The following is a 24,097-nucleotide window of genomic DNA, read 5'->3' as shown; positions in this document are numbered from 1 at the left end:
GGGTGAAAAGATCATTTTTGTGGAAAAAATATGATTTTTTAATTGTATGGCTTTATGTTATAAACTTCTGTGAAGCCCATGGGGGTTCAAAGTTCTCACCACACATCTAGATAAGTTCCTTAGGGGGTCTAGTTTCCAAAATGGTGTCATTTGTGGGGGATTTCCACTGTTTTGGTACATCAGGGGTTTTCCAAACGCGACATGGTGTCCGATCTCAATTCCAGCCAAAAACGTCAAATGGCACTGCTTCCCTTCCGAGCTCTGCCATGCGCCCAAATAGTGGTTTACCCCCACATGTGGGGTATCAGCGTACTCAGGACAAATTGCACAATAACTTTTAGGGTCCTGTTACCCTTGGGAAAATAAAAATTGGGGTGAAAAGATCATTTTTGTGGAAAAAATATGATTTTTTAATTGTACGGCTGTACGTTATAAACTTCTGTAAAGCCCTTGTGGGTTCAAAGTTCTCACCACATATCTAGATAAGTTCCTTGGGGGGTCTAGTTTCCAAAATGGGGTCACTTGTAGGGGGTTTCCACTGTTTAGGTACATCAGGGACTCTCCAAATGTGACATGGCGTCCGATCTGAATTCCAGCCAATTTTGCATTGAAAAAGTCAAACGGCGCTCCTTCCATTCTGAGCTCTGCCATGCGCCGAAACAGTCGTTCCCCCCCACAAATCAGGTATCAGCGTACTCAGGACAAATTGCACAATAACTTTTGCAGTCCAATTTCTCCTGTTACCCTTGGTAAAATAAAAAAAATTGAACCTGAAGTATTTTTTTTGTGAAAAAAAGTTAGATGTTCATTTCTTTTTAAATATTCAAAAAAATTCCTGTGACGCACCTAATGGGTTAATAAACTTCTTGAATGTGGTTTTGAGCACCTTAAGGGGTTCAGTTTTTAGAATGGTGTCACTTTTGGGTATTTTCTATCATATAGACCCCTCAAAGTGGCTTCAAATGTGATGTGGTCCTAAAAATAAAATGGTGTTGTAAAAATGAGAAATCGCTGGTCAACTTTTAACCCTTATAACTTCCTAACAAAAAAAAATTTTGGTTCCAAAATTGTGCTGATGTAAAGTAAACATGTGGGAAATGTTACTTATCAAGTTTTTGTGTGCCGTATCTCTGTGATTTAAGGGCATAAAAATTAAAAGTTGGAAAATTGCGAAATTTTCAAAATTTTTGCCAAATTTCCATTTTTTTCACAAATAAATGCAAGTTATTTGAATGAAATTTTACCACTAACATGAAGTACAATATGTCACGAGAAAACAATGTCAGAATCACCGGGATCAATGGAAGCGTTCCAGAGTTATGACCTCATAAAGGTACAGTGGTCAGAATTGTAAAAATTGGCCCGGTCATGAACGTGCAAACCACCATTGGGGGTGAAGGGGTTAAAAAGACTTTTGTGTTTGAATTTTGTGGGTCACTGCCTCTTCACTGCATACGCTGCTACCGCTGCCTTACAACCCATTGACTTCTATTGGGTGAGTCTGAATCCAAAATACAGATCAAAGTGGTGCATGCTACATTCATGTGAGCGACCACATTAACTTGCATTGATCAGTGTGCTGTTTTAATGCTAACAATTTTGCATAGGGACAGCATACACAACTATTATACGCTCATCTGAATTACTTTTGAAAACCCCACAATTTTGTACTACAATTCATCATCGTAAAATATCCTTGTAAGGTTGTGATAACATCAACCAATGTACATAATCTGCTCATTATATATTATATTATGAGATGAACTGGAGTACAGGCAAAGGATAGTGTGCTTGACACTTTCTCCACACATCTGTGACACATCCACAACTCCCCTGGCTCACTACAGCCATCTGTCCTTTTGCTCTCTTCATTCATACAACACTAATTGGAAGCGACACAGTCTGAGACGCCATTATATTATAGAGCTTGTGGGAGGGGGAGAGAGACTATTATCGCTAGGTGTCACCCTGTCCACTATATATGCTGCATGCCAGTGGAGAACCGAGGTAGACTGTTTCTATCGTTTCATTCTTGTCCTTAGTGTCATGTGCCAAGCTCCATCACCTTATAATTACACTATTCTTCTTATACTTTCTCCCATAAATGATAACATTGGAGACTGTATGCCCCTGGAGACAAATTAATATTGACATTGTGCCTAATTGTCTGTATATGTACATATGACTGTATAGCTGTTGGAGTATACAACAGCTGCAGACTTATGCTTGGGGGACTGTGTTGAGCATACAACAGATGGCGCCATTTTAATTGTTAGCGTTAACACTATAGTGTGTACCTCTTTGGTTTATTTGCGTCAGTGTTCTCAGGGGTATTGGTGCAACCTGTGCAGCCAAAAAGGGGCCCGAGAGGTAAGGGGGCCATTTCTATTTCTAAAACAGATGGAATTGTGCATTATGATGAGCAATTGGACTGCAAAGGGCCCATATACTGTTCTTGCACAGTGTCCCTTTTCTACCTGTGTCCACCAGTGGCTACTTCGAAATCCTAGATGTTGTTGAAGATGCAGATAATGGTTGCAGTATGTCACAAGTAAACCATCTAATTTGCCCACAAGTGCTGAATGATTCTGCTGAAATCTGCAACAGTAGCTACATTGCACTTCGCTTGCATTGTGTAGTGATAACTCAACCCCAGACTAGCGACTGGCTGCCAACTTATGCAAAAGTCAGACATGAAGCCTCCACCATGGCTAAATAATTGTTAGTGACCTATAAAAGGTCTATAATTTTATCAGACTGGAACCGCCGGAAGAACTACTCTGGCAATTGATGTACTGTTATATGGACTGTTCTGTGTTTTCTTACATACTACACCTTTTTTGCTAGAACCAACAAAGTTTTGTGACTATTTTGAGTAAAGTAAGCCCTGTTTTGCAGTCTACTTAGAGAATGCAATTTATTTCTTCTCACTGTAAACGTGGCCACACACATTAGCGTAAAGTAAATCAAAGTAGCCAATTTCAATCAAATCGATTGTTTGTCAGGTAGACTTTAGGAAAAAATGAAAGCTAGTTCCTCCTTTGCTCGAAAGTTCGAAACCATTAAACATGTAGCGTATGTTAATAAACAACTGTAACAGTGCAAATATGTACTCACATATACGGGATACATTGACATGCTGCAAATTTATAATCGTTAATGAATCTTAAGGCTATGTTCACACGCTGTGGTTTTTGCTGCGGTTCCGGCCACAGCAGAACTGCAGCAGTTCTGCAGCCAGTGTACAGTAACATGTTATCCTATGGGATTTACATTCTGCTGTGCACATGCTGCGGTTTTGAATCTGCAGAAACAATTGACATGTCAATTCTTTCTGCGGATTCTGCTGCGGTTTGCCACCTATTCCATTGTCCAGGTGGCAAACCGCAGGCCAAACCTGCGGTTCTGCAGATAAAAATCCGCAGACCAATCCGCAGTGTGTGTGCATAGCCTAATAATTAATAGATTTTCAACTGGAAAATTGGTACCAAATTGTGTTGATTTTGTTGCAGATTTACCCCAGATTTCACCCTAAACACTGAAAAGGGTGAAATTTGTTGTGTAAATATGCAGTATTAGGCCGGTTTCACATTAGCGCATTTTCAGCGCGCGCACGGCCGGGGGTAGCTCCGCCCCCGAGCCGGCTCTCTGCCCGGCGTGCCCGCCCCTTGCTTGTAGCGCCGCCTACTAGCGGACAGCGGCGCCTGCGATCGGCGCACCCTATCTTTAGCATAGGGTGCGCAGATCGTGCGCAGGCCGTGCGCTAGTTGCGCTTTGACCTGTGCTGCACACTTTTGACGGTGCGCCGTGCGCGCCAAAATCAAACTTTTCGGATTTTGGCGCGCACGGCGCACCGTCAAAAGTGCGCAGCACAGGTCAAAGCGCAACTAGCGCACGGCCTGCGCACGATCGGCGCACCCTATGCTAAAGATAGGGTGCGCCGATCGCAGGCGCCGCTGTCCGCTAGGAGGCGGCGCTACAAGGAAGGGGCGGGCACGCCGGGCAGAGAGCCGGATCGGGGGCGGAGCTACCCCCGGCCGTGCGCGCGCTGAAAATGCGCTAATGTGAAACCAGCCTTAATATGTAGGAAATGTCAACAGAGTGTCCACCCAATGTGCACATATTCTTAGTGTGAAATACACTGCAGCTGGGGGCCTAACAGTAGAGTTTTCAACAGAGGACCGGTTCCTGTGTCTGAAGATGGACATCAGCAATAGAAACAATTATCACATAAACTAAATAATTGTAACTTTGTAAATTATTTTGCAAGAATTTATAATAGATTATCAAATACATGACTCAATCCCCATAAGCACACATGCAGACTATAACTCCAGCTCTGCACAACTTCTGAATGTCAGAGGAGGGATTTCTAAGCAATAATCAGAGAGACACAAACACGCCTTGTCTTTTCAAATAGTCTCTGTTTGTATAAAGTTGTAAATCAGAACCCACAGATGTCTATTAAGCCCTATGGTATCCAAAGTTGACCTTACGATACATTCACCGGAATTGCAGACAATTTTTAGTTAGGCAGAATATCAGAAGTGACATACAGTAACAGAAAAGAGAATGAGACTTGAACAAATCTCATCTAAAGACAGTTTCCATGCATAAGATTGACCTGTAAATCATATTTTCCCATTGAGTTCAAAGGAGCAGACCATATATGCGACAAACCAAATGGCTGCAAATTTTGATAACAAGCAAACTCCATATACAATTGTAAAATAAAAAGCAATTTAAAATAAAAACACTCATTTTGTAATGTTAGTATGGTCTCCTGACAGTCTGTAAATCATGGACATCAGGCACATGTCCAGTGCAGCCAATCACAGGCTGCAGTGGCCACATGTGACAACACGTCATCACTGGAGGCCAGAATAGAGAGACCAGCAGGGGACTAGGCTACCATTACAACAATAGGTGGGTACTTTTTAATTATTTTACCACACTAAAAATGCAATGAAAAAACCCCAGAAGTAACCAGTTTAGCTAATTGGTGCGGAAATTCTGCATAAAATCTGTAACATCACAAACTCATCATGGAAACATTGCATAAAGGCTAGGGCAGTAACATTATACAGCATAATGCCTATTAGATTGCTGTAACTATGGCTGTATCACAATTATTATTATTATGCATTGCTTATAAAACAGAGGTCTCAACCTGCATTCCTGGAGGGCCGCAAACCATGCATGTTTTTGAGATTTCCTTAGCATTGCACAAGGTGCTGGATTCATCATCTGTGCAATACAAAGAAATCCTGAAAACATGACCTGCTTGCGGCCCTTGAGGAATGCAGTTTGAGACCTCTGTTATAAAAAAACATCATTTTCTGCAATGCTTTACAGACATTATGATCACTGCCCCCATTGGGGCTCACAATCTAGATTCCTTATCAGTATGTCTTTGGGAGGAAAATAGAGTACCCAGAGGTAACCCACACAAACACTGGGGGAAGATATAAATGTCATCCTAGGTGGGATTTGAACCCAGGACCCCAGCACTGCAAAGCAACAGTGCTAACACTGAGCTACCCTTGAGTGATGTCACCCATGACACCTGGTGCCACCTGTCCTTGCCACCCCAAGTGAGTTTTCTGCCCTCGCCATATTGCTTATGTCATTTATCCTTATGGTTATCGGGATTTTGCTACCACAAGATGCAGCAAAAGAAATAGAAATGATAGACACTTGAAACCACACTCATGTGACAGCTGTTTACCATCAAAGAATTACATGGAGCTGCCTGCCCATTAATCTTTCTCCCCATCAATCTGTTCAGTAATATCATTATCTCATCACTTTGTATGTATCATATAAATATGTGTCGCTCCATGTTATCTGCTCGTCTCTTCTGTTCATCTGTCTCCTTTACATCTCTTACTCAATCTCTCGCCTATCAGGAAGCCCCATGTTCCTGTACCAGCTCCTTTTTCACAGCAGACTGTCTGATGGAGGGGGCAGAACTCAGCCTCAGTTGCCATGGAGTTTTATCCAGGGTGTGACGACACATCTAGCGTCTCCTAGCATTGCGAAAAAAAATCCAGAGCAACCCCCCTTTTCCCACAAGACTGTTGCCACATAACTTTCTGCATCTTACACTTCTCCCTTCTACCATCTCAGTCGTCTAGTCTTGCCATCTTTGATGCCGTGCCTCTATTTGACCTTTAAGTTAGTGGTACCTTCTTACCTCATACTCACCACTGGGCAACTGCAGGTGGCATCTCCTAGTACACTACTGATCTAAACATCAGTGCTTACCAGCAAGTCTGCAACCGGCCTCCTAAATATAATGTCATGAACTAATTAGCAATTCTGATAACTAATTTGTATACTTCCGTCCCAAGGAGCATTGCCTGAAATATATCTCGTCAATAAATACCGGTGCCCCCCTGTGCTACGCAAACATCACACATTCAGCATCTTGCCTAGAGGAGGCACAGTAGCCATCATAATCTGCCAGCTTTCCCCTAACATCTGCATCCTGCAGACACTCCTCCCTCACATTTGAGCCTTTTGATCGCTGCCCAGCAGTCCTTGTCACACCTCGATCTATTAGCAAGCACAGGGATTAGGTAGCCCTGTCATGGGAAGCGGGCACAGGGTAGGGGGGCAGTGCCAGGCAGAGATTGGGGAACGAAGTGACGTACATATAAACGGAGCAAGTCAGAGAGGGAGGGGGTTCCATGAGAGAGGGACAGAGGAAGAGAGAGAAGAGGAGAGAGAATCACAGGGAATAGATAATATAACAGGGAAGACAGATAAATGAGAGAAAGGAGTCTGAGAGAAAGTGGTGATGAGATGTAACAGAAAAGAGCTACAGAGGGAGGAGTGAGACAAGAAGGAGTGGGAAGGAAGCATGGGAATCTTATAGAGAAGACCTGATACGTCCACAGTGCACGTGAGACCGTAGCAGATATCTGTTGCTTAGAGGTTCCTCTATAGATGACATCAGACTACCAGCATTTCATGGCCTGACTGGCATTTGATCCTTCTGTGCGATGGGGTGTCCGTGTTCAGAAGAGAACTGGCCAAGACTCCTCCGACAATTGGCAGGGATGAGATCCCTGGCATGATTTTTTTCTTCACGGAGAGATGGCGGTGCTATGGTGGGCGCTGTTATGGTGCCATCATGCCCAGCATTTTCTCCATGCCAACGAGGATTTTCAGAGCCCTTCTTGGAAATATGCTATTGATGAGTGGACACCAACTCCAACTCCCACTCCATCACCAACATCTTTATCTCCTCTACCAACTCCATCAGTTCCTGTGCCTGTTACTATTTTTCCAGACTCTATCCCCACTACTCCGGTTTCATATTCCTTTCCTTTTTCACCCTCTCCTACAACATCAACCCAAACAACCCCATTTGAGCCCTCCACGCCTAATCCAGACCAGCCTGATGAAGAGGGCAAAAAAGCAGCTGTACAGTTCTTACACTCAGGTGACCTTCTTTCACTATCAGAAGCCAATTGCTCAAGGAGATTTGAGCTAACGGACCTGCAGGGGTCTCCTCCTGAGATACTTCTTCATCATGTCAGAAGGCCACTGGACTACCTGTTGCATGCTACCAACTTCCTTAACATGATATTCCAGGCTAGTGATATGCGAGAATCCAGCATAAGAGAAGATATGGAATGGTATCATGCTTTGGTTCGAAGTCTGGCTGGTGGGGAACCACATATACATAGGGCCATGCTCTCCTTCACTGCACATCCCATGTCCTCTAAACCTCAGCTGCTTCTTCAGGCCACCAAGGTGGGTCATGAAATTTTGCTTCAGGACCTGTCTTTGTCACTTCATCGTGTGAGACATAGAATAGACCTTGGTAACTGGACCACCTTTCAAGCCAACCCATCTCTTACCAAAGCAATTCTACTAAATGACCTCCAGAGTCTAGAAACTCCCAAATGGAGCAGAGGTGACAGCTACATTTTGGACCCAAGCCATGTTCAGTGGTCTAAACCCTTTCTGGAGTGCGAGGGAGGTCGATTTGTACAAGGATGGATGGTCTCATTGTCCACTGCATTTTATGGGCTGAAGCCTGATCTGAGTCCAGAATTTAAGTAAGTGAACCTCCATATTATTGTGTGGGCAGAGGACAGATGGGATCTTTGAAGAGCTTGGAACATGGAGGAGGGAGAGAAACGGGATGGGAGGGGATGAGAGTCTGACTGAAAATGTATCCATAGCGTTTTTGTTGACGATACTATATGATCTGTACTCTCTTGGGAATGATACTAACTGGGTCATACTATAATATGCTGGTTATTATGCACACTTTACATCATTATGACATTTTTTTACTTAGCTTGCTATTTGCCCATTCTGTCTCTCACCTGTCCTTCTATTTTCCCTCCCCCCACAGATTAGACTCTCACACAGGCTGATTTCTGTATCACTCACATCCGCCCTCAAACTGAGCAGCTGTTAAGCTGCAAATCTCCCATCCGCCAGCTCTCAGAGAGCAGATGGCGCTAGTATTCCAGGTCCTAACTGTCTGTGCACCCCCTGCCTCTCCATCTCACTGCCCCCTTATTTATTAGTAAATCCATAGACAAATACCATATTATAGATGCCTTACCCAGGGAATGATGGATCTAAGTGCTTAGGACCAATATTCCACCCTCACAGCTATGCTAAAGACATTTTTTTTAAATACTTGCATAGTTAATACAGTTGAAAAAAAGATAAATGTCCATCAAGTTCATCCGATGGATAGAGAAGGACAAGGGAAGGGGTACATGTCCAAACACAATGCGTGATCCAGTATAGCTTTCCCTTATTTATAATTTATTTATTTTAATTTATTTTTCATTTTTTTTGCTTTTGCTGATGTTGTACCTTCTTATTACTTAAATGACTTATGTAATTTTTCACTCCAGTTATTAATACTGAATGTGGCATTGCAAATGTCTCTCCAAGTTGTGACATCTCCATTCATGAAAACATTATGAAACGGTTGTGCCCCAACAGTGCCTAATTCAATTTACCATCCTAAGAGTCTTCTGGTTTCAGCCAAATACAATTAATTGTTGAAAAGTTATAAAATATTCCAGCATACGTTTTATACTGATTTTTTTGGTGTTTTTGAGATTCCTTCATTATTAAATTCCAGTGGATAAAATTGGGCCTGGCCATGTGATGGTGGAGACTGAGGTCCATGGGTTTTCGGAAGACTTAGTTCTGATACCCTCTTCTATAACTAATTGAGCACTTGTATGACATCACGTGACTATGCCAGATTTACTTCTGCTGAAGATGAGATTTATAGCTCCAATTCTATGGAGGCAAGCAGAGATCATGAAAATCGAGTGGAATTAATAATAATAAATAATCTTTATATAGCGTTAAAATATTCCGCAGCGCTTTACAGTTTGCACACATTATCATCACTGTCCCCAATGGGGCTCACAATCTAAATTCCCTATCAGTATGTCTTTGGAATGTGGGAGGAAACTGAAGAACAACCACAGGGAGAACATACAAACTCCTTGCAGATGTTGTCATTGGTGGGATTTGAACCCAGGACTCCAGCGCTGCAAGGCTGCAGTGCTATACACTCAGCCACGTGCTGCCCAGAATTGTAGAACTTTCCAAGTTTTAGTATCTAAATCTGAAATTCAAAATCACACATTTAGATGGCATTTACAACAAGAGAAAATCAAACATTTGCACTGAGAATATAGTATTTCCTTAAACTGACCATACAGATAAGATCATGGTCATCTGGACATATGTACGGAATCCCCAATAAACATGCATGTTCAGCATGGCCTAGCGTGCATGTTTTTCGGGGAAGTTGGGAGAGATAGGGAAGAGAGGAATAAGCTGCTGTCAGTCCTCTCTGGGGGCTTATCTCCTGCTGGAATAAAGGATTAGATATGTTAAAATCCAACACGCTGATCTTTCTTACCCCAATGGTCTGCCCACAGGCCTCATACACATGCCATTGGTCCATACTGACGGATGTATATAGTCAACTTTAACTCTTATTTATCACATTCACTTTTATACTTATGAATTTGTTTATTTTTTGAACATCTCAAGTCTCTCCAATCATCTGTCAATTCTACATTATTGTTCAATCATCCACTTCTCTTACCTTCTCCTTGATTGTCATTTACCTTTCAGCATTTTCACACATTTTTAATGTATGTTTAATTGATATCCATTAAATGAATTTATTACAGCCAGTTACATATTCTATTATTTCAGTAGTAGAGGGGAATTTTTGGCTTTACACCTTATAAATAGGATGATACCAATCTATGGTACAATTTAAATATCAAAGAATAACGATCGGTACTCCTGATAAGTCTGATAAATTCCCTATAAAATATAAGACCTGTGCAGCTTTTGTTATTCCTTTTGGAAATGTTAGAATAAATTGAAAACTAGATGTCACCAATTGGAGGAGGTGTCCCTACACACTCTACCTTTCCACAATTAGTAAACAGGAGAACACCAGAGTCCAAACTATATTCATCACAAAACTCAAGCTAAAAAGCGGACGGCACCGCTGTTACCGTGTAACTTCAAATGATGTGCGGCATACAGAAGCCCAGCAGCTGGGAATCTCGGGTGCCAGACCTGGAAACAGTCAATCCTGGGAATCCATGCAAAGAGAAAAGGTCGCACTCATCGAGATGGAAGTTTCACTGATTTATTGACATATCATAAACATGTCAAGTCGGGGGAGTGACATAAGGAGTGCAAGAAAGGCTGACAATGGCCGTTTTGCGCTGCTCGAGCGCTTCAACGGGTCAAACAGTGGGGGGAAGTGCCGGGTTCATATGCAAATCACATCACTCCGTACCTCCTCCCTCCACAGCTGCTGTCTAAATGACATTGGTGAATTAAAAACATGCTGAGATGCATTACAACATACAAAAGCATAAATACAACTTACTGCACAAGCAGAAAAAATGGTTACATCGAGAGATAAATTACAATGCATATTCATATATCGAAGACTACTGTTATTTTCATATGTCGAAAACTACTATTTTTTTATTTTCTTTTTTCTTATGGAAAACATCTACAATCATATGTATTCAGAGACCAAACTGTCTCACTATTATTATAATGAACTACTAATATACTCACAGAAAAAAAAAAAAAAAAAATTCTCCCCAAAAAAATTTTTTTTTAAATAAAAAATACAAATTGTGTGCAACTTAATATCTGTTTTTTCATAAACGACTATGTACATGCATAGCTGTGTCTTATTATGGATAAACACAAAAATGGACTATCAATGACAAATCTCTCAATCCTAGCGGACAGAAACCGCTGCACTGAAAACGCACAATGTATATGTGCACGTGTACTAAACAAACAAAAAACAAGTCACTAAACGATTCAAGTGTTACGGGAAAGAAAACCCACCAAATTCAAAAAGATGTCTTTGCCTCAAATATGTGAAAGTTCATCAAACTGCAATAAGAGACTCCAGAAAAAAGGTACCAGCCAGAAAAGCCACATATATACATATGTGACCTAATTATCCTATCAACATCAAGTGTGGTATCTAATAGAACCTTAGGATATCCCCGTTGTCTGAACCTATTATATAACTCTCTAGATTGTGTTTCAAAGCCCTCCAAGGTATTATTTAAACGGTGGACTCTCAAAAATTGGCCATATGGTAATGAATTAATGGTATGTGATGGATGGAAACTATCATAACGCAATATGGAATTGGTAGCCAAAGGTTTCCTGTAAACTGACGTGCAGATTTCATTATCCTTTACTTCCAGCAAGACATCAAGAAATTCCAGCCGTGTCCCTCCAAAAGTATGTGTGAACAGCATGTTCATCTGGTTCACCTCATTTAGGTGACTGACAAACTTGTCAAAAGAATCTCTAGTGCCATCCCAGACAATGAACACGTCGTCCACATACCTAAGATACAGTCTGATATGTTGAAAAAATTGTTTGGCATTGTAGACATATTTTTCTTCCAGGGCACCCAAAAAGAGATTGGCGAATGTACATGCTGCCGGGGTACCCATCGCGGTACCCACGTTTTGACGGAGGGCATTTAAACAAAATCTTATTAAAACGAGAATCCAGGTGGATTATGAATACACAGGCGACAGGTCCGCTGGGTTTTAATGATAGAATAGACATGGCTGTTTTTTTATGAAGGAGTTTATATTTTCCCTCATTTCCCTTGATGTTGATAGGATAATTAGGTCACATATGTACACTCACTGGCCACTTTATTAGGTACACCATGCTAGTAACGGGTTGGACCCCTTTTGCCTTCAGAACTGCCTCAATTCTTCGTGGCAGAGATTCAACAAGGTGCTGGAAGCATTCCTCAGAGATTTTGGACCATATTGACATGATGGCATCACACAGTTGGCGCAGATTTGTCGGCTGCACATCCCTGATGCGAATCTCCCGTTCCACCACATCCCAAAGATGCTCTATTGGATTGAGATCTGGTGACTGAGGAGGCCATTTGAGTACAGTGAACTCATTGTCATGTTCAAGAAACCAATCTGAGATGATTCGAGCTTTATGACATGGCGCATTATCCTGCTGAAAGTAGCCATCAGATGCCTGTTCTTAGCTGAGAGGAGTGGTACCCAGTGTGGTCTTCTGCTGCAGTAGCCCATCTGCCTCAAAGTTCGACGCACTGTGCGTTCAGAGATGCTCTTCTGCCTACCTTGGTTGTAACGGGTGGCAATTTGAGTCACTGTTGCCTTTCTATCAGCTCGAACCAGTATGCCCATTCTCCTCTGACCTCTGGCATCAACAAGGCATTTCCGGCCACAGAACTGCCGCTCACTGGATTTTTTTTCTTTTTTGGACCATTCTCTGTAAACCCTAGAGATGGTTGTGCGTGAAAATCCCAGTAGATCAGCAGTTTCTGAAATACTCAGACCAGCCCTTCTGGCACCAACAATCATGCCACGTTCAAAGGCACTCAAATCACCTTTCTTCCCCATACTGATGCTCGGTTTGAACTGCAGGAGATTGTCTTGACCATGTCTACATGCCTAAATGCACTGAGTTGCCGCCATGTGATTGGCTGATTAGAAATTAAGTCTTAACACACAGTTGGACAGGTGTACCTAATAAAGTGGCCAGTGAGTGTATATATGTGGCTTTTCTGGCTGTTACCTTTTTTCTGGAGTCTCTTATTGCAGTTTGATGAACTTTCACATATTTGAGGCAAAGACATCTTTTTGAATTTGGTGGGTTTTCTTTCCCGTAACACTTGAATCGTTTAGTGACTTGTTTTTTGTTTGTTTAGTATACGTGCACATATACATTGTGCGTTTTCAGTGCAGCGGTTTCTGTCCGCTAGGATTGAGATTTGTCATTGATAGTCCATTTTTGTGTTTATCCATAATAAGACACAGCTATGCATGTACATAGTCGTTTATGAAAAAACAGATATTAAGTTGCACACAATTTGTATTTTTTATTTAAAAAAAATTTTTTTTGAAAAAAATTTTTTGGGGAGAATTTTTTTGAAATTTTTTTTTTTTTTTTTTCTGTGAGTATATTAGTAGTTCATTATAATAATAGTGAGACAGTTTGGTCTCTGAATACATATGATTGTAGATGTTTTCCATAAGAAAAAAGAAAAGAAAAAAATAGTAGTTTTCGACATATGAAAATAACAGTAGTCTTCGATATATGAATATGCATTGTAATTTATCTCTCGATGTAACCATTTTTTCTGCTTGTGCAGTAAGTTGTATTTATGCTTTTGTATGTTGTAATGCATCTCAGCATGTTTTTAATTCACCAATGTCATTTAGACAGCAGCTGTGGAGGGAGGAGGTACGGAGTGATGTGATTTGCATATGAACCCGGCACTTTCCCCCACTGTTTGACCCTTTGAAGCGCTCGAGCAGCGCGAAACGGCCGTTGTCAGCCTTTCTTACACTCCTTATGTCACTCCCCCGACTTGACATGTTTATGATATGTCAATAAATCAGTGAAACTTCCATCTCGATGAGTGCGACCTTTTCTCTTTGCATGGATTCCCAAACTATATTCATGCGTGTGATTTTATTAATACAATTCAAGACACATCATGAGAAACGGGACATTTGTACTAATATATCAAATGGTCAAATGGATTATTTAGCCTGAAACTGTAAAAAAGAGCAGACCAGCGATATTAATAAAAGGCCAAGGTGAACGACATTGAGAGGGGTAAGTAATGTTATGTGCCTATCACACATGAAGTGGAAATAAACAATGGTCATATTCAAAGGTCCCAATAAGTTGTACAAATATACAAAAGAAAGTAAATAGTAAATGAATGACTATATTGCACTATGCCCTAGGTTGTAAGCTGTTGACACAGCAGTGGGGGACGCAGTCACAGCCGGCGCGGTATAATTATATTCAGTCGCAATATCTGGCAATATTAGTCAGTGATCGCGTCAACTGCAGCTGCAGGCACCACCACTGGGTCAAAAAGTACAGCAAAAAGCCACAAAGTGCCAAAAATATGGGAACCAATGAAATTACATGCTAAAGTATATTGCACCAAACCCACGTAAACAAGTATTTAGAAACATACCCATTATGTCATGTATGGATCGCCAGTCAGAGAACCCCAATGTACGTTTCGCGGTGTAGATACCACTTCCTCGGGGGACGCCACAATTAGTGCTGAAAGTGAAGGGACTAGCCCTTTTGACAAGGAAAAAAAAAGAGGTCCAAATGTACAAATAAATATTCAGGAGGAATAACATACTGCACAGTGAAAAGTATTGGAAAAAGTTCTCCAGTTTTAGAGGACATCGAAATACTGTATATGTAAACCCATCTAAGGAGACAGATTATCAGAATCTGTCTTTAAAGTTAACCCTCCTAAGCCGTCTATATGAACATGTACAAAGCCTTGAAAAGGTATTCATACTCTTTGATCTTTTCCACATTTTTTTCACATTAAACCAACAAACCTACTTGTATTTTATTTGGATTTTATGTGATATACCAACACAAAGTAGTAAGCATTTTGTGAAGAGTATTGGAAATAATACATGATTTTCTAAGTATTTTAAAAATATAAATCAGAAAATGGTGTCTTGCATTTGTATTCAGTCCCCAGTAGTCTGATAGCCCTAAATAAAATCCTAAGCGACCAGTTGCCTCCAGAAGTCACGTAATTAGTAAATTGTGTCCACCTTTGTGTAATGTATTTTCAGAAAAACTACAGCTGTTCTGTGAAGGCCTCATAGGTCTGTTTGGGAACATTAGGAATCAAACAGTGTCATGAAATCCAAGGAACACACCAGACAGGTCAGGGATAAAGTTGTGGAGAAAAGTAAAGCAGGGTTAGGTTATGAAAAATACCACAAGCTCTGAACATCTCACAGAGCACTGTTAAATCCATCATGCAAAAATGGAAGCAGTATGGCACAACTGCAAATGTAACAAAACATTGCTGTCCAGCTAAACTGACATCCCAAGCAAGGAGAATACTAATTAGAGAAGCAGCCAAGAGGTCCATGGTAACTCTGGAGGAGCAGCAGAGATCCACAGCTCAGGTGGGAGAATCTGTCTACAGGACAATATTAGCTGTATACTCCAGAAATCTGTCCTTTATTGAAGAGTGGCAAGAAGAAAGACATTTTTGAAAGCAAGTCATAAGAAATCCCACTTGAAGTTCACAAAAAGTCATGCATTTGACACAGCTAGCATGGGGAAGATGGTGCTCTGTTCAGATGAGACCAAAATAAAACTTTTTAGGTTGAATTCAAAATGCTATGCGTGGCTGAAAACTAACACTGCATATCATTCTGAAAACACCATCACCACTGTAAAACATGGTGAGCGCAGCTTCATGCTGTGGGGATGATTTTCTTCAGCGGGCACAGGGAAGCTGGACAGAGCTGATGGGAAGCTGGATGGAGCTAAATACTGGGCAATCTTGGAAGAAAACCTGTCAGCAGCGATAAATGTCATGAGATGGGGGGCATAGGTTCACCTTCAGCAGGTCATCGACCCTAAATATACTACCAGAGGTACAATGGAATGGTTTAGATCAAAGCATATTCATATGTGTGATTGGCCCAGTCAAAATCCAGACCTAAATCCCATTGAGAATCTGTGGAAAGATTTGAAAATTGCTGTTCACAGGTTCCTCCATCCAATGTCAGTGAGCTAGAGCTAGTTTGCAAATAAGAATGGGAAAAATTTCAGCCTCTAGATGTACAAAGCTGGTAGAGACATTCCCCAAATGATTTAGAGCAGTAATTCAGCAACAGATGGTCCTGCAAAGTATTGACTTAGGCGGACGAATACAAAAGCATGTCACACTTTTAAGAGTTATATTTTTAAAATATTTAGAAAACCATGTATCATTTCCATTATTCTTCACAAATACTTGTTACCTTCTGTTGATATATCAACTGAAATACCAATAAAATACATTTAAGTTTGTTGGTGTAAAGTGAAAAAATGTGGAGTCGTTCACATGGTATGAATACTTTTTCAAGGCACTGTAGGTCACAGGAAGCTAAATAAAATGATACCTTGATATCTGCCATCTAATGTCTTATGCCAGAGAAATCCACATTTTTCTTATATGTAAATGAACTATTTAGGACTATGGGCCGGACAATGATCTACATGAGAATCTGCCAGAGCTTATTTTAAATGAAAGGGAGTGTTACCAGTGTGATGTGTAATAGCCGCTCTCTGCTCCCCTGTTCTCACTGCAGAACTGTGTGTGATGATACCTGACAAATCTGCAGATTCCTATGAGTACTTCACTTTCCATCTCACAGGCAGCTAGTGTTACAATACAGCAGAGCTGTGAGAGCTGCAGCAAACGTGTTTGTAAGGAGACAAGGTTCAGTTCTACTGTTATGTGTTAGTTATGTGTCTCACACTGGAAATGCCCCTTTTAATTAAAAATAAGCTCTGGGGGCAGATTCTCATGCAGATCAGTGTCCGGCCCATAGTTCTAAACAGCTCATTTACATTTAAGAAAAACATGGGTTTAATTGGCATAAGACATCAGATCTCGGGTATAATTTTATTCAGCTTCCTATGACTTTCATGACCAGGCTTAAGAGGATAGATCTTACTGAAAGATTCCCTTTAAAAGAGTTCTTCGAGACTTAAACACTGATGTCTTAGGGTCCCGTTACACTTAGTGACGCACCAGTGATCCCGACAACGATACGACATGTAAGGATTGCTGGTGCGTCGCTAAATGGTCACTAGTAAGCTGTCAAACAGGCAGATTTACCAAATGACGCAGCAATGATCCAGCGATCCATATAACGACCTCGGCGGTAGTTGGGACCTTGTCACACAGCAGCGATTCTGACGACTCCCGCCTGCGTCCATGATTTCTGAGTCGCTAACAAGGTCGCTCGTCGGCGTCAAACACAGCGATGCGCGCTGGCCAGCGGGACACCAGCAATCAAAAAATGGCCCAGGACATTCGAGCATGATCAGCGATATCACAGCAGCGGCCTGGTTGCCGCTTTGTGTCACATGTAGCGAGGTCGCTGTTGAGTCACAAAATTGGTGTCGCTTCAGGGATCTTGCTAACGATCTCGCTATGTGAGACAGGGCCTTTAGTCTCTGTAGCCAATTGGCTACAGTACTGAAAGTGGTATACTCCCTCATCATCAAAGATGAATTGCCTATACTCTGGAAAGACCATCATTGAACTTCTCCTATGCTATATTAACCCTTTGCTTCTGACAGTTATAAGAAAATGTACAGTGTCTGTAGTATTAATGCAGAGTTACAGCCTATCGTATATTATAGATCAGAACTGTTTTACAATTCCGCAGGCACAAAAAATTTTAGCATTTTTTGTCCAAAACAACACAACTCTAATGTTAGGTGGTTGTTTGCACAAAAGATTATGGATCATGAATTGCTAATAGTGGAGTGAATGCTTGCATTTATATGTTTTGGCAGACACTCACTCATATACAGTATATTGCCAGCTTAAATAGACAAGGTCATTTCAAGGAGCTTAAAAGGAACCTATCATCTCGGAAAATGCTGTTTGCCTGCAGATATATGAATAATCTGCACAAAAATTGTGTTAAAATGCTGCCCAGCTGCTTTTCTAACAGTGTGACTACTGCGACAAGATGAACTTATTTCCACCTGGTAGCTGCCAGCTTTCAGTCTTAGGCCTCTTTCACACTTCAGTTTTTTACAATCAGTCACAATCCGCCAGGTTTTGAAAAAAACGGATCCTCAATTTTCTTTTGAGGATCCGGTTTTTTCCCCATTGACTTCCATTGATGGAAGTCCGTCACCATCCTCAAAGATTGCAAAACGGAGCTTGCAACGTTTTTTTCTCTGGCGGATCCTCCAGACACTCATTTAACCCAAAATTCTTTCTGGGTGCCGGACAAAAAAAAAAAAATTCTCTCTCTCTCTCTCTCTCCTTTTCCAGGCTGCGACTCCTTTAAAATTCTTCATTTGTCGGATCCGTCATAAAAACGGACAGGTGGCATCCGTTGTCATCCGTACTAAAACGGATCCGCCATCCATCCTTTTGGCGGATTTTGACTGATGCAAAAAACTGAAGTGTGAAAGAGGCCTTAGGGGTTTTGTAGGGAGCGACTATAGTCACAGTTCACAACACTGCTCACTATACAGGGTGGGCTATTTATATGGCTTCACCTAAATAAAATGGGAATGTTTGGTGATATCAACTTCCTGTTTGTGGCACATTAGTATATGGGAGGCGGAAAACTTTTCAAGATGGGTGGTGACCATGGTGGCCATTTTGAAGTTGGCCATTTTGGATACAACTTTATTTTTTTCAAAGAAAAGAGGGTCATGTGACACATCACTTATTGAGAATTTCACAATAAAAACAATGGTGTGCTTGGTTTTAACGTAACTTTATTCTTTCATGAGTTATTTACAAGTTTCTCTTTGTTTACAGCCATTGACATGTCCCAGAGGTTAACATGTGAGGAGCAGATAGAAATTGTGTTGATATCTGGTGAACGCAGTACCCGGGTCCTTGAAGCAGATTTCAATGCAAGACACCCTACGCAAGAAAACTGTCACCATTCCCATTTTATTTAGGTGCATCCATATAAATGGCCCACCCAAAAACATTTGCCTCATCACTGAACATAATGTCTGTGTAAACTGAGGGTCCTATTCCAATATTTGTTTTGCCCATTCTGCAAATTCAGCGCTCAGCTCAGGGTCATCCTCGTTGAGACGCTGCAGCAGCTGGATTTTGTAAGGGTGCCACTTGTGAGTAGCTAATATCCGCTGAAGGGATGTTTGACTGATGCCAGATCGGCGCACTGAATTTGCAGAATGGGCAAAACAAAAATTGGAACAGGACCCTTAGTTTACACAGAACATTATGTTCAGTGATGAGGCAAACTGTTTTGGGTGGGCCATTTATTTGGATACACCTAAATAAAATGGGAATGGTGACAGTTTTCTTGTGTATTGTGTCTTGCATTGAAATCTGCTGCAATGACCCAGTTACTACATTCACCAGACATCAGCACAATTTCTATCCGCTCCTCATGTGTTAATCTCTGCGACATGTCAACGGCTGTAAACAAAGAGAAAATTGTAAATAACTCATGAAAGAATAAAGTTACGTTAAAACCAAGCACACCATTGTTTGTCTTGTGAAATTCTCAATAAGTGATGTGTTACATGACCCTCTTCCCACTGGAAAAAATAAAGTTGGATCCAAAATGGCCGACTTCAAAATGGCTGCCATGGTCACCACCCATCTTGTAAAGTTTTCCCCCTCCCATATACTAATGTGCCACAAACAGGAAGTTGATATCACCAACCATTCCCATTTTATTTATGTGTAGCTATATAAATGGCCCACCCTGTACTTTGAGAGACAGTTGTAAGCACATTGCATTGATTGACAGTGAGATGTGTAGTGCGTCTATGCAGAGTGAGCTGTTAAAAAAGTGTGCCAGTGCGTGCTAACAGCTGCCACTCACAATATAGTGTGGTGTTGTGAGCGGTGACCGTAGTCATTCTGTGCACCGCCAATATGACTGAAAGTTGGCAGTTTCCCAGAGAAATTAAGCTCATTTTCACATGGTAGCCACATTTTCATTGTGGCAGTCAGGTACCTTTGTAATGCTATTTATCTACAGATTAGCCCTATATGCAGGTAAATAGCATACATGTTCCCTTTAGCATAAAGCAATAGAACAAGAGGAACTTTTAAATGTATTTTATTAGTGAAATCTGCATCATTCTCCAAATAGGAGCCACTTCTTCTCCCCTTTGTCCCTTGAACTCAACATCCACTCTGAAAAACAGTACTGATCTGTCTGGGCCAAAATAAGATTAAAAGCCAGCACATTGAAATTTAATGTTACACTGACTATTTTAGTCTATATAGAGGATGGGGGAGGGAGATTAGGAGCACTCAGCACAGTGAAAGACCAGGCAGATACAGGTAGATCATACTATAGCTTTCAGCAAAGGAGGATCATCTTTATTCTCATTTGCGCAAGGAAAGACTAGAAGCAATGGGATGAAACTGAATGGGAGGAGACACAGATTAGATATTAGAAAAAACTTTTTGACAGTTAGAGTGATCAATGAGTGGAACAGGCTGCCACGAGAGGTGGTGAGTTCTACTTCAATAGAAGTCTTCAAACAGAGGCTGGACAGACATCTGTCTGGGATGATTTAGCAAATCCTGCTTTGAGCAGGGGGTTGGACCAGATGGCCCAGGAGGTCCCTTCCAACTCTACCATTCTATGATTCTATTTCACTTCAGTGCTGAATTCACAGCCGCAAAGCTCAGTGCTGTTATATAATATATTCCTGGCTAGTACTTCTGTTTGTGTGATATACAGAAAGAAGAGCAAGGGATCTCTCTCTCTCTGTTCTCTGTATAGGAGACATCATAGCAGCTAGTGTCTACCCACTAGGTCAGAGACAACTGAAATTTGAGATAGAGCCTGTAAAGGTTAGAACTGGTGAAAAATGTGGAATGCAACTGAAATAATAGTCAGACATAGTGTCATCCCTCATGTACACACATTGCAGTTTATTCAGAAAACATACCTGAAATAACAGGTGTGCTTTAAAGGTGTTGTCCAGGCAAGAGGTGCTCATTAGTTGGGGGATGGATTCTGAAAAAGGAACAAAATAAATCCCACTCTCTGCTGCCACCCTCCTGAATCCATTACAGGCCGCTCCATAATTTGCGCCAACACCAGAAGCGATGAATGTGTAGTTCAACAAGTCACAAGACCACCATGGCTCGTAGGAGGGGTCAGCGGTCAGATTACTTGAGCCGCACATCATTGGATGTTTTTCTCCTGAGCTAATCAGCTTTAGTGACTGTTGCCACAGTGGTCCTGTGACCGGTAGAACGCTGACATAAATATCTCCGAGTCCCGCACAGACGATGGAGCAGCCAGTGGAAGCTCAATATTTCCTAAATTACTCCACTTTTTATTTAAAATATAGCTACAGAACTGTATATATAATCAGTAACTTTGTGATTAAAGCGATTCATTTACATAAACATTTCTCCCTTTGTTCCATTCAGGGGAACATTACATGTAGATGTGCGGTTGCTGAGTCTGGGGATAGACCAATGCTCCCAAGGCTCCGGCTGGTTTGCCAACACTCACAGTTGTGATGAGAACAGTACACAGGTAATAATGTCTACCAAAATGGAGATATAAATTACTTGGAGACAGTACTACTAGAATTATGAATTTTGATATGAGAGGGGGAAATGTTGATAGCGTTTTAGAGTTTTACAGGATTAAAAATCCTATTTCCCACATTTGTCCATAGGCTGAATGTCGTTTTTCAGGTATCTTTTTTTTTTTTTTCCTTCAGAAATCATGAGGCCCCATAGTAGTAATTATATTTAGATTCATCTACAAAAAAAAAAATATTTGGTTTGCAGATGAGCATATCTCACAACTTTGCAGCCCTTACAAAGTAATTTTCCTCCTATTGAAGCCCCTAGATTCCCCTTTCATTGCCCCCATAATGTATAATGCCAACAAAAGTGCCCACAGTACCTTCCACTATACCTTCCACTGACCCTACTGTAGCCCCCATTCCCTCCCTGGCAAAATATGGTGAAACCAACACAATATGATGCCCCCACACAACGCTCCACACAGTATACTGGCCCCCACAACTCTGCACACAGTATAATGGCCCCCACACAGCCCTCCAAACAGCGTAATGGCCCAACTTTCCACAAAGTATGATGGACACCACACAAAACTCCACACTGTGTAATTGCTCACATGTAGTATAATGTCCCCCCACATAACCCTCCAAACAGTATAATGGCCCCCTATGTAGCCCTCCAAACAGTATAATGGCCCCCACATAGCCCTACCAGCAGTATAATTGCCCTCATATAGCCCTCCAAAAATATAATGGCTCACACATAGCCCTTCAAACAATACAATGGTCCCCCACATAGCCCACCAAACAGTATAAAGATCCCCATATAGTGCTCCAAACAGTATAATGGCCCTCACATAGCCTTTCATATAGCATAATAGGCCCACAAAGCCTTCCGGATTGTATAATGGGCTCAAGTGGCAATACCACACACAACCTGTGCGTTGGCGTGGCACTATTTTGGGGGAAATCAATCTTGTTTGTCTTATTCTTAATAACTTTCATAAATGAATATATTTTTGAGATTCCCTTAGGTATTGAAATAGAGACAAGAAATTATTTCTTCTTGGCTGTTAATGAATTGATTACTAATATTGCTAGTATGGGATGAATAATCTTATATAGCTTGCTTGTTCTGAGCTGTGTATCTTCTCCCTTAGTGCGTATCGGATGAAAGAGACGGCTCCATCTTGGGCAGGTACCGATGCGTGTGTCAGCCTGGCTATTACAGGAGACAGCCTGAGGGTAATGTAAAACTGTGTGCAAATATCTATGCGTACATGGATGTGTAGTCTTCAGTGTAGAATCATAAGAATTATAGCTATCTCGTAATATAATGTTTGTGTTTTTTGTGTTATATATATATATAATATTTAGTTATTTTATTTAAGAAAACATATATCTACCCTGCAGGTCCAGACAACTCTTACTTCGGTGCCACATCCTGTCTACCTTGTAGTAAAGGCTGCGCCACTTGTGTAGATAACACACCTTGCATAGTGAAAGAAGATTGGGCTTTGCGTGTTACAGTGTTGTCATTGCAAGGTGCCGGGATGTTGGCAGTCTTCTTTAGTATGCTGGTGTCCTACAATTTCCGAGAGAGCAAAGTGAGTATGAGCACTAGGTTTTGCTGTTTTAAAGGGAAACGGATAGCTGATTCATGCTACCTGAACCACAGGCAGCATGAACCAGAGACTAGCTTGCTTCGTTGTTTCAGAGATGAAAATGTGGCCTCACGTATAGGGAGAGATCTGTCTAGCTGGAGGGTGGGGACCTGCTTCATGGACTAGTCACCTTGCTAGCGAACGCACTTTCAATTATGCATTTCTCTGAAACCCTACAGTGACCTGCCTATGAATCAGTTGACAGGTTCCCTTTAATAAACCATCTGAGAATGTTTCATAGATCCATTTAACACCTTAGGCTGGGTTCACATTTTGTTTTACATTCATGTCCGTGGCTCCGTTGGATTTACGTCTGACACCCTGGAAAACTTATTGGAATAAAGAACTGCACCAGTTCTGCTATAGTGGTTGAGTACAGTCAGGGAATCTGATAGGTTCCCTTTAAGGTTGCAGCCCAGTTTAATATTTAATGACACAAACATGACATTTTTTTTCCTTTAATGTAGCAGTCTAGAAACTTAGATGTCACGGTCCGAATTGAGCACATCATGGAAGGGGTTAAACAGCTAGAATTGGGAGTTATATGCAATCACTACCATTTGAGTAGGTTGTAAGCTGTATAATGCAGTTGGCACCCACAAGTAAAGGCGCGGGTGCAATCTGTCACTGCAATAGTACGGAGGCCTGTGCTAACTGCAATACACTGTTATGTCACATGGCAAGCAGGTTTTTAAGGGGTCTTGTCTGAAGCCTCAGAAACCAATTCAGAACGTGAATCTAGCTTCCTAATAGTGTCCCCGATACCTGACCTGAGACAATAACTATTA

The 24,097-nt window shown here is 41.3% G+C and overlaps 1 protein-coding gene across 1 annotated transcript in view; it reads left to right on the top strand.

The window, feature by feature from the left end:
- The first annotated feature begins 6,541 nt into the window (after positions 1-6,541).
- GPR179 (G protein-coupled receptor 179) overlaps positions 6,542-24,097 on the top strand; it is a 37,892-nt gene continuing 20,336 nt past the window's right edge. Inside the window, exons 1-4 of the mRNA XM_073572478.1 lie at positions 6,542-8,072; positions 21,542-21,650; positions 22,806-22,890; positions 23,059-23,252. Coding sequence (XP_073428579.1) covers positions 7,102-8,072; positions 21,542-21,650; positions 22,806-22,890; positions 23,059-23,252 — 1,359 coding nt within the window. The 5' untranslated portion in view covers positions 6,542-7,101. The remainder of the gene's footprint in view (positions 8,073-21,541; positions 21,651-22,805; positions 22,891-23,058; positions 23,253-24,097) is intronic.

Source organism: Dendrobates tinctorius, unplaced genomic scaffold (assembly GCF_039654945.1).
Source record: "Dendrobates tinctorius isolate UK_male_01 unplaced genomic scaffold, ASM3965494v1 ptg000032l, whole genome shotgun sequence".
Lineage (NCBI taxonomy): Eukaryota > Metazoa > Chordata > Amphibia > Anura > Dendrobatidae > Dendrobates > Dendrobates tinctorius.
Note: the sequence above shows the minus strand (reverse complement) of the source record. Positions and strands in the feature narration are given on the sequence as shown.